Source organism: Grammomys surdaster, unplaced genomic scaffold (assembly GCF_004785775.1).
Source record: "Grammomys surdaster isolate TR1022 unplaced genomic scaffold, NIH_TR_1.0 125098, whole genome shotgun sequence".
Taxonomy (NCBI): Eukaryota; Metazoa; Chordata; class Mammalia; order Rodentia; family Muridae; genus Grammomys; species Grammomys surdaster.
Genome location: NW_021620001.1, coordinates 123,747 through 135,758, shown reverse-complemented (window position 1 = coordinate 135,758; position 12,012 = coordinate 123,747). Strand labels below are relative to the sequence as shown.

Genomic DNA, 12,012 nt, shown 5'->3' with positions numbered 1-12,012 from the left:
GGCTTGGAGGTTTAGAACAAGACCTCTTCCAGAGGTCTTGAATTCAACTCCCAGCACCCTCATGGAGGCTCACAGCTGCCTATAATGGGAGCCGATGCTCTCTTCTGGTATGCAGATACATATTCATAAAGTGCATAAATAAATCTTTAAAGTGAATTTGGCAGTGTCTTTGGAGTTTTATCCTGGCCCCTTCAGGCAAGAAGTCCTTGCATTGTTTACTCTACTCTTGTAGCTTATAGTCTGACCAGAGAAACAATAAATAAGCAGTTTCACAAATCCAGTTGAATGAATACTCATAAATCCTTTGGTGCAGGGTCTATGTAATACAGAGAGACCATTTTCTCGTACATTCTGAGTGTAGAAACCTTACCTTCTTAGCTATGTGTTTTCTTAGAATCTAGTATAGTCTTCAAATCATAAAAATTGTTCAATAAGGTTGAATAAATAAGTTAATAGAAAGGGATAGAAAGTTTGGGGTTTGTGTGTCCTGTTTGTTTGTTTGTTTGCTTGTTTGTTTGTGACAGGGTTTCTCTGTGTAATCCTGGCTGTCCTTAAACTGGAGAAATGGAGGAAGAATACTATAGTGTTTGGTAATTGGGACAGATTTTGTGGAGAAAACTTTACAGTTCAAATGGTAGTGAAAAAATAAAAGGCAGAAATAGGCAGCACAGAATGGGGCATTGACTTTAGAAATGAGTTATGGCTGGGATGGAGACCTTGAAGATGGTGAGAATAAAGACCGGGCCTCAGAAGTTTAAAGAGAATATTTACATAAGCCAGAGGGTATGAAATGAAGAGAATCAGAGGAAAAGTACTAGGATATTAAAGGGCTGGGCAAAGGTGTTAAGGGTTGTTATATCAGGGCGAGTGTCTGGGTTTGTCGGGGGTGGGATGAGTAGTGTCTTAAAGCTTAGTCAGATGAGTCTAATCGGCACAACATCCCAGCAGCTTGCTCTTGCTCTCTTGAGCATCTGCTGGGCTTTTAGAAGCGAGTCTCCAGCCATGAGCATGTGTTCTTGTCTTTATTTTGTTCTTGACACCTCACTCTAGTCCTCTTCTGCCCTGTCTTTTCTTTTCCGTTGTTTCTATTTGTTCATTCTGGACCAATATGCTTAGTCCAGAACACACACACACACACACACACACACACCCCACTACTTTAAACTGCTAACTACATGCATACGTTTTCTTTCATTCACATTTCAACCCATTGCAAACAACAGCCCAGATCAAACTTCCTCCCCATTTCTCCCTTAAGAAATGGGTGGTTGCCACTGAAGCTAACTAGCTATAAAAAATATAATGCTAGTGCTCAGTATTACAGAGGGTTTACCAAGGACCAAATGCTGTGATAAACTTATGTGCATTGTCACATTAAAAGAACCGAATGCACACTGGTTCATATTTTACAGATGAGTTCATTTTTCCAAACTTCCTCACCAGTAGAATAAACAAGGACTTATTCCTCCTATGATCCCCAAACCCATTGCTGAATGAGTCTTCTGGGGTCCAGATCATGTTTTTCATCATGGCCTACAGGGCACTGTGATGTCTTACCCAAAAACTATAAGTGATTTTTGCCTCACTCCAATATACTTAGTCCAGAACACACACACACACACATACACACACACACACGTGCACCACTACTTTAAACTGCTAACTACATGCATACTTTTTCTTTCATTTTTCTTATATGTAACTAAGCACACAAGTCAGAGAAACTTTCCCTGAACTCACAACACCATTGTTTATATGGCTAATCACCATCACAAGCTTTTGCTCTCAATTTAAAAAGTGTGGCTAAAATAACAAAAACCCTTTTGTGTCTAATATACTATTCTTTCATGGAAAAGGATCTCTTGGTCACATGATTGATTCTGTGCTAAGGTGAACTGGCAATCTACTTCAAATATGAATAATACACTCAAGCTTGAGAAAACCTAAGATGCAAACACTTAGATAAAATACATTAGTCCTTGTTGTGGTTTGAATGAGAACGGCTCCATAAGCTCATGTATTTTAATATTTGGGCCCCAGCCAGCTGGCTGTTTGGAAAGAATTAGGAGATCTGCCTTTTTTGGAGGAGTGTCAGTAGGGGAGGACCAGTTAGTTGTCCCTGTGCTTGTGGATGAAGATGTAAGCCCTCAGGTACTGCTCCAGCGCTATGCCTGCTTGCCTGCTGCCATGCTCCTTGTCATGATAGTCATGAACTGTAAGCCCTTGATAAAGTCTTCCTTCTATAAATTGCCTTTTTTTTATAGTGTCTTATCACAGTGATAGAAAGTAACTAAGATACTCCTGGATAAAATTAATTAATGGATGATGCTAGGTTACAGTTTTCATAAAAGCAAGAAATTAAAAACAAAACAGGGACGTTCAGGACCAACCTCCTATTTTTTTTCCCATCTCAGCATACCTAATGATTATAGAAATAGGATAATATGTCATGTACTACAGAAATATTTTTACATTTTTCTTATTTTTGTTTAAAAAGGCATCCCGTGTCATTAGACAATTCAATTATTTTGTATCATACATCATAGTCTTCTCTTCAAAACTTTGCAATTGTAAACCATCTAGAATTATTCTTGTCAAATCCTAACGATCACCTCATTAGATTATTATGAAGTCCTATATTCCCTCCCCTGATAAGTAAATTATTACTTATAAGTAATGATTCCTATAGAATTAGGAAAGTATTCAGTGGATTCCAGAAACTTGTATCAATGAAAGAGTAAGTGATGGTCCCAAACCCCCAGTTCCCTCCCTGAGCTGCCATAGACCCCTTGAAGTTTGCGTGTAGAAACACACGCTATCTCATAGGCTGACCATCTCAGTAAATCAGGTTCAGAGAATGGAGCCTGGGACAGCACTTATGGACAGAAATAGAATCTGCAGGGACAGCTTTATTGGTTGCAGATCAATATTCATCTTATTTGAAAATAGTCTGATACCACAGCAACCTTGTGGTTAAGTAAAGCTTTACTGAGACTCAGCTATTTATTTCAAAAGTATATTGTTAAACTGGGCTTTCAGTTTAGTTTTGTACATGAAGGTATTTGGCTACAAGGAAACTCAAGGCCAAAGAAAAGCAACCTTAGGCCAAATTCAACTTACGTAAAGATTTGTATACAACATTCTATTACAATATCCTCTTCTGATACCAACTTGTCATTGGATTGAAAACTACTTAATATACTATCTCACTAAAATTTTTTTCTAAAATATAGCTGTACATTTGAGAGACAAGGGTATACATTAGATTGTCAAGGTGATATTTAAAGGAAACAAAAAGGAAATGTGGAGGAGCACTAGCATTTAGGGGAAGTAGAGGAACATGAGCCAGCAGAGGAGGCCATGGAGTAGCCAGAAGGACAGAATGTCAGTAGAACATGGTGTCCCAGACCAGTTGTAAGAGTGCTTACAAGTGTTGGCTGTCAGATATTCCTGTATGTGCCCCTGTATGGAAAGGGCCTGTGAAAAGTTTGAGTAATAAACTGAGAAAAGAAGTAACTAGTGACACTCTGAGCTGAGCGGTGTCAGTGACAGGCTGGTGGTCTCTTCCCTGTGGAGGGTGAGCAGCAGTTAAGAGAGCACTGCTTCATAAGCTTCGAGAAGTGTGAGCCAAGTCTCCATAGCCTTTGCATTCACAGCCTATGATCTATCTTACAGCTCTAGAAAGACGCTAACTCTCAGTAGCTGTGGCGACTTAGCCTTGTTAAATACCTCGAAAACTCTTACAGGTTTTGATGGCCACCTGCTTTTATTCTTGCAATGAAGAAAGGTTCTGAACAAAAGCTCTCCAAAGCGAAGATGCCATTGTCATCTCATTTCCCTGGGATGTCATCTCTTAGGGCCAGCATGCGATCTAGGTCACTTTCACCTTTGATTGGATCTGAGACTCTGCCTTTACATCCTGGTGGACAGTGGCCTGCACAGGCTGAGCTTACAGATGAAAACATCATGCCTTTGGAGTCCCAGCAACATAAAGGTATTGCTAAAACAAAAGTCTTGTCTCACATGTAAACCAAGATGGGAAATACTGAGCTTAAATGTGGAATCCAGGGTTGGAGAGATGGCTCAGTGATTAAGAGCACTGACTGTTCTTTCAGAATTCAATTCCCAGCAACCACATGGTGGTTCATAACCATCTGCAAGGGGGTCTGATGCCCTCTTCTGGTGTGTCTGAAAAGAGCAATGCTGTACTCATATACATAAAATAGATAAATAAATCTTTAAAAAAAATGTGGAATCCAGATATAACATCTCTCCTGAGCCAACTTGAATTGCTGTTTTAATTGGTAGAAATTGTGGAAGAACGGAGAGGAGACTAATGCCTTTGGATGAAGGTAGAGGTGTCTGTGAAGGGGTTAGGAGTGGAGAGTTTCTAGGAGAGGAAGTTGGATTTCTTGTAGAGAGTTCTTTTAAGTGCATACTAGAAGTTTTCCACCCTCTTTAGTTGGGGTTGGACATCTCTCCTCACCCGAGAGTGGAATGCTTTCAGATAAAAGTTTGATCTAAGCGTGCTAGCCGTGCTTGGGCTCTTCAGACTGCTTATCTGTAAGGGCATTGACCCACTTACAGAAAATGCACAGATCCCACCAGAATTTTTAAAGTCGTTTTCTTAAAAAAACTTGCTGCCATTCTAATTTGTTTTCAGAAATGCTTTATTCTTTGTTAGGTTGTGAAATCTTATCAGCCTTTGCTGACCTGACAGTTTTACACATGTTAAAACACTTTCAGCATTGAGTTTAGAGTCTACTGTGCAGCTTCAGTGCCTATTGGTTCCTGGTTATTTCTGAATTGATCATTATTCCAGATGTTGGTTTTGTCAAGAGACTATTTTTTCTTTACAAAATACAATATGACAGCACTTTCTACAAATTGGTACCCTGTGTCCATAAAATGTTATGATACTTTCTATTTCATAAAGCAACAAGTGAGAAAAATAGAGCTTTGAAACAAACCTCAGTGCTGCATATGGTTGAAAGTGGAAGTAGAAACACTTGCCACTTAGGCCTGTGGACCTGAGTTTGATCTCCAGGACCCACGGTGGAGGGCAAGAACTGAGTCCCAAAACTTATGTTCTGATCTCCGTACTGTGTTACAAGTACACCTCCACAAACACACACACACACACACTTACACACACGCACACACACTCACACATAAATAAAACAAAATATAAGTTTTAAATATACTGTTTGAGTTGAAATTTTGGAATTTGTACCGTATTAGTTGCAGGATATTGAACAAATAATTTAAAATATTTATTTATTTTTATGTATATGAGTGCTTTGCCTGCATGTATATCTATGTACTACTTGTGTGCCTGGTGTTCCTGGAGACTAGAAGAGGGTCTTAACACTGGAGTGTCAGACGTTTGTGAGCTGCCATTTGGGTACTGGGATCAAACTCATGTCCTCTGCAAGAGCAGCCAGTGCTCTTAACCATTGAGCCATCTCTCATGATCAAATGATTTTTCATAAATATGAACATTAAAATTTTTCTTCAAAGGTTTGTAGATACAAATTACATATTTAAATGTAGAACATTTATTATAAAGCCCAAAGTGGTAGACTAAGTTCATCATGGTAATAAAGTGATATAAAGTGGCATATTAAGGTACTGTGATTATAGCCAGCCAGATACCATTTGTATATCTGCGTGGATTAAAATTGCCTTATGTATATTGTAAACGTGATTTCTATTTGGTGATATTCATACCTTCCTACTGATAATGAGCTGTTTCTGGATTTCAGGAGCTGAGTCATATGTAGGAGTCCGGTATATTACAGAGGCCCTCATCAAAAAACTCACTAAACAGGACAATTTGGCCTTGGTGAAGTCTCTGAATCTTTCACTTTCTAAAGATGGTGGCAAGAAATTTAGGGTAGGTTTCAAGCAGTTTCTAAACATAAACATTGCTTTCACTTTTTTATGTCTTAAGCCTGCTAGAATTGTTTTTTCAGAATGACTTTTTCCTTTAATGAGCACGTGAGTGCGGATGTTTCTGGAGGCCAGAGGCGTTGGATCCCTTGGAGCTGGGGCTATGGATGTTTGTGAACTACCCAACTTGAATGCCAAGAATTAAACTCAGGTCCTCTGCAATAACAGTGGAGGCTCTTAACTGCTGAGCCATCTCTCCAGCACCCAGTTAGCAAGTGTCACTTTTGGAAACATCAAGTTTTCATTTCATGTTATCATGGCAGAGAGAATGGCAGCCAGTAGGCAAGCAGGCAGGCAACTGGGAACTAAGCTTGCAACTGTGACTTGATGGGGGCCAGTCTCATTCAAAGCAGAATTTTTTTTCATATTAGTTTCAGTGAAAATCAAATTCTCAAGTGTTTTATTTAGTATAATCTCAAGCTTTTTAGAAATTCTCTTTGCTATATATACAGACAGAAAGGAATAAAAGAATCTAAGTGTAGACATATTAGCCTCTTAATGGTGGTTTACTGGGCAGTGTGATTCTTCCTGTTTTAGTGAGACCTCAATAAGAATATTTTATATTTTGTTTGAAAGTGTAATTAGAATATATTTAAGTTTTAACTGTACAGTTATAGAGGAAAAGTTAACCTGCAGAAGTTTTAAAGTTGTAGAAATGACATATCACATCAGTATGTAGTTGCTCTGTGGCTGTCACATGCACAGATATGTCAAGCTAAGGAAGCAGAGATACTGGGGGAAATTTGACATGACAAGTGTCTAAGATTAAGTGTAGAAATAGGAGAATCAGAATGGGTTGGGGAGGCCAAATCAATGTGAAAGTCAGAAGGATCTGCTGTGCTACAGTGTCTCTGAGAGCATGAGGCTGCAGGTAGAAACCTCAGACAGGAAAGGATAACAGTGGCACAGAATAGCCAAAGATAATGACAGGAGTCACAGAATTTGGTCATTTAAAAGTTGTTCCTTCCATTTCTCACCAAGTCTATTCTTTCAAGGCCTCAACAGAGCAGGGTTTGTTTTTTAATCTTATTTTATATGTATGCATGTAGAGTCAGGTTTGTTTTTTTAACCTTATTTTATATGTATATGTGTTTTGCCTGCATGTATGTCTGTGTACTTTGTGCATTGCCTTGTGCCTATGAGGCTAGAAGAGGGCACTGGATCCCTGGAAGTAGAGTTATAGATGATTGTAAGCAACCATGTGGGTGCTGGCCATCAAGCTGTAGTCCTTTTCTAGGGCTACAAGTATTGAACCATCTCTCCACACTCTTGTTTGTGGTTTTTGTTAATTTTTTAAAAAGTCTCTGTTCCTAAGTGTATACACAACTGATTCAACTGACATCATGTTATTAAGGTCTTTGCTGGATATACGTCCTCTGTGAGACCTTTTCTTACCAACCAGTTGAGGGTGTAGTAGACAGACACCCTCTCCTCTTCTGTCAACAGATATTTATTTAGCACCTAGTTTGTGTCAGCAGTAGGGCTTAGCAATGTACACAGCAGGCAAACTCTGCCCTTGTGGAGCCTTGCATATTGTCACAAGATGGTTCCATATTGTCTTTGAGTTTTCACTGTCTAAAATCTTGTTTGATGTTTGTATATCTCAATAAAGTCAAGAAATCCCATGCCTGCCGGGCGGTGGTGGCGCACGTCTTTAATCCCAGCACTTGGGAGGCAGAGGCAGGCGGATTTCTGAGTTTGAGGCCAGCCTGGTCTACAGAGTGAGTTCCAGGACAGCCAGGGCTACACAGAGAAACCCTGTCTTGAAAAAAACAAAACAAAAAAAAAAAAGAAAAGAAATAAATCCCATGCCTTATTTGCCACTGTATTTCATATGCATATACATTTCATATGCATAGAACAGTTCCTGGCACCCAGTCCACATCGGGTAAATATTTGTTGAATGGAGGATGGTGGAGAGGCAATGACGTGCTGAAAGAATTGCTGCCTTACCAGTGCAATAGCAGTAATAGGGAGGGCAAGAGAGCAGAGGTGGACAGTGCTTGTGAGCGTGCTCGTGACAAACGAGGAGGGTGCAGTAGAAACGCCCTTACAGTGCAGTGCACCTTACTGAGCACAGAAGAGATGCGAACATGGTGACTATGAACTGCACAGTGGGGAAATGACCTGGGTCACTGCTGTAGCCTTCCTACGTGATACCACACCTCATACATATTAACCATACAGAGCACATCTTCTGTAAAGTGACTGCCTTTAAACTGAGAGTTGGGGTGGAGAGGAGGACCTTAGAGAGTGTAGTAGTTAGTTTATAAAGAGTAAAGCTTGGTCTTCATGCTGGTCCCCCAACAATTGGAGTGGGGGCTGTCCCTAAATCTGCTGCCTGCCTGTGGATCCTGTCCCCCTAACTGGGCAGCCTTGTCTGGCCCAGTGGGAGAGGATGTGCCTAGTCCTGCAATGTTGATGCCCAGGGAGCTTCCCCCTTATCAGAGGAGAACGGAAGGGGGGCTGAGGGGAGAGGCTATCTGAGGTGGGAATGGGAGGAGGGGGCTGTAATCGGAATGTCAATAAATAATTAATTAATAGAGGAAAAAGAGTAAAGCTGCTCTACAGGAAAGTGGAAGGGAAGAGGGAGGGTGTAGAAAGTTGAAGTCAGGAATGATGGTGGATAGTTTGAACTCTTTACTCTGTAGGAGTTGCTGGGGTCAGGGAGAATGTCAGCAGAACATTACTAGGTGTGGTTAAGGAAAGCTGTAGCAGAGGTTCTCCAGGAACGCTGTTAGGGTCTGCTGAACAAAGCAGCCTCTAAAAGCACACACTCCACATTTTATGTCAAGAAGTCTATTATATAAAGTATTTACTATTTATTTCCAATTAGTACATCGAAAATTTGGAAAAGTGTGTTAAACTTGAAGTACTAAATCTCAGCTATAATCTAATAGTGAAGATAGAGAAAGTGGACAAGCTGTTACGATTACGTGAACTCAACTTATCATATAACAAAATCAGGTGAGTAACTGCTCCTTTAGGTAGCATTGCAAGGTCTTCTTTGTCAGAGATAGATTGACAGTGTCTGTGTCATTGAGAAAGTCCTTTGAAATAGCAGGACTTTTGATTCTTGTGTATTGGATTCTGGATTGTCGCATCAGTCTTCATGTTTCAGTCTCACACAAGTACAGAGTAGTTTTATTTAGCATTGTGAAATTAGCATTGTGAAAGCAGATACGTTTCCTTGGTGCCAACTTAATTCTACTACTATTAGTAACTTTGTCTAGTTTTCATATATGATTCCTTGCCTTATTACGTAATTAATGCTTATATGAAGAAAATGCTTCTTTGATCCTGAAGATACTCCCAATAATTTGATCCTGTATTTTATCCTTGTGTTCTTTGCTATTGCTACTAGAAATAAGGAATATACATCTCATTTCTAATTCAGATACACATACAAATGCACACCTCCTGGAGAGTTAGTGTGGTAAAGCCTAGTGCTGACTACAGCTACATAGAAAACTATAATGGGGAAAACAAAGCAAGGATCAAATCCTGAAAACCTTAATGCACCGTTTCCCCAGCTCAGACTTCTGACAAATGAAGAGACAACAGCTGTGGGCCTGGAGAAGTTCTAACTAAGACAGAAATGAAATGTTTAAAAAAGAAAAAAAAACCCTGGCAAATCAAGGTCATAATATGAAAACGTTCAAAAGAGTTTATCTAAGACGAAGCTAGAGAAGCTCAGGCTGTCTGTTCAGTGTAGCAGATTGACCAGGGAGGTATATGACAGCTAGATTGTAGGGAATGGGAAGAGCATGCCATCAGGGATGATTTACAGGATGAGTGGCAAGTGCTTTATTAATTTTTAAATGTTTTCACTGAAGCACATGCATTCATAAACCGTATCATTTTAGAGTGTGTCACTCATGCTGCTGGCACAGTGCATCTTTGGTGATGACGATGTAATTATTGTTGACATGTAAGTAGCACCGTGGCACCCAGTGGGGTCGAGTGTTGCACTCTGCAAAGTATGGCCATGGCACCCTCTTCTCTTCTGTGTTATGTATAGTACCCTGCATATAGTAAGATGCGCAGGGTTACCAGGCATACTCAGAGCATTGGTAGTTTGGGGAAATTTGACTTTGGCCATGTGGTTGTCGTTAAGGAAAAGAGTTAATGAATTATATAGTTATGAGAAGTAGCCTCATCTGCTGAGGCTACATCAAAAGGGCTTGATCTTTACTCACTAAATTTGATTTTCTTCTCTGGTTTCCAGTAAAATCGAAGGACTAGAAAACATGTGTAATCTGCAGAAGCTAAACCTAGCAGGTAATGAAATCGAGCATATTCCAGTGTGGTTTGCAAAGAAATTGAAATCTTTGAGAGTCCTCAATCTGAAAGGCAATAAGATATCATCGGTAAGTTATTCAAAATAACAAGATTTTTTTTTCCTAAAATTTAAATGATTTGGATTATAAAGGTTTTCCCATGTATATATTTTACATTGAGCATGGTCCCTCTCATGTCCAGTACTCTCTCTTCCTGCCCCTTCCTTCTGTAGTCCCCTTTATCCTTCTAAAAACTTCTCTATTCAGATTTTTTATTTGCTGGGGATACATTTAAAGAGTGAGATTTCTTTTGGCACCCTTGTTTCATTGGCCGTATGTCATATTCAGATAGAACCTAGAATTCTTCAGTGTATTAAACACAGATTCCCCTCATGTTGCTTAGGTTCAACGGTAACCCAGAATTGATCTCTCAGGGTTTGCCTGCCCACCAGTTCATTGCACTGCCTTACATCCCTGGTGCCTAGTGCCACTCTTCATAGGTAATAAGGATGCAATGGATATCTATTTAAAGTTATTCTGAGATAGTAAATTTGATTCCCATTTTTTAGATACAGTCTTAATTTCATTCATGTTTTGTTAGAAAATGCCTCCTGAACACCTAATACATTGGCTGCTACAACTGGAACAATCATGATATAACTTAATGATAATTTTCATAGATTAGAAAGGGAAAGTCTATAGGCCTAGACCGCCATAATGTGACCTTGGAGAGTCCTTTGATTTCTGTGAACTGTATAAAATAGAAAAAATATTTTCTAAGAGGCTCAGATGAGCCAAGAGGAATAAAAGTGCTTCAGAAACTTTAGACTGATGAGTAACTATGGCTGTGTTCTTTATTCCATCACGTGTGAAGACAAATTAGAATACACACCATTTCTTTTCATTTTATTGTTGATTATCTTGCTTATTTGTTTCTTACGCTGAGGTTATGGTGAGGCCACTCTATGTAAACCAAGCACAACTCAGACTTCCAGCTCTCTTGTCTTCGTCCTCACACGCTGGCACACAAGCATGCTCTGCTACATTCAACAAGAATCCTTCCTTTGTATTCCATTGTTAAAAAGATCTGGGAAGGACACTCTCCATTTTACTGCCACAGCTCACAGCCTCAAAGTGCATTGATATGTCACTGTACAGCTCTTGAAACTCACAGGATGACGGGAAGAAGTAGCCCTGGATCTATAGTTGACCCCAAGTATTTTTCAGAGTTCTTGATTTTAGGTCATACCCAGTGTCTGCTAAATAACAGGAAGACTGTTCAGTATTGATGATTTGTAATCATGCCATCTTCTCATCTGTATGTTTGACATTGACATCATTAAGGGTAATATATATTTATATGGGGAAAATTTGTATTTGTACTAGCTAAAGTAGTGTCTCCAAACCTACATAAGTACTTAGAATAAGCAAGAGTTTTCAAAGAATGTGGGTATCTATACATGTTTTTATGTTTTTTAACCGTCAATTATAACTCAGTTATCTCAATATTTACCAAAATCCTTCATAGCAGTTCATTTCATGCTTACTTGACCAATACAAAATAAAGACATCGTAATATAGACTGAGATTGAGCCCCCATTTTATTCACTTACAGGCCCTGAGCTAAGGCAAGTCACACCTTTGAACCTTGATAATGCATACTGTCTGATACACCAGTACTTACATGGCCCTTGCTGTCCCTTTTTCATACTGCTCATTAGGGGCAGTGCATTTCATAAATAGGTTTCTTGACATGTTAAAGGCAATGCTGTTGATTACT

The 12,012-nt window shown here is 39.4% G+C and overlaps 1 protein-coding gene across 10 annotated transcripts in view; it reads left to right on the top strand.

Annotated features, from left to right (window-relative positions):
* Window positions 1–12,012, top strand: part of Cntrl (centriolin) — a 72,903-nt gene that overhangs the window by 1,494 nt on the left and 59,397 nt on the right. For 9 of the 10 annotated variants that reach the window (XR_003713711.1, XM_028785067.1, XM_028785066.1 and 6 more), the window contains exons 2-5: window positions 3,747–3,994; window positions 5,766–5,896; window positions 8,789–8,919; window positions 10,181–10,322. Coding sequence is in view for 8 of the 10 variants with exons in the window: in XM_028785067.1 (XP_028640900.1) it covers window positions 3,778–3,994; window positions 5,766–5,896; window positions 8,789–8,919; window positions 10,181–10,322 (621 nt within the window). In the remaining 2 variants the exon portion in view is untranslated. Of the gene's footprint in view, window positions 1–3,746; window positions 3,995–5,765; window positions 5,897–8,788; window positions 8,920–10,180; window positions 10,323–11,524; window positions 11,578–12,012 lie in introns of those variants that run through there. The other variant, XM_028785069.1, reaches the window with a different exon arrangement.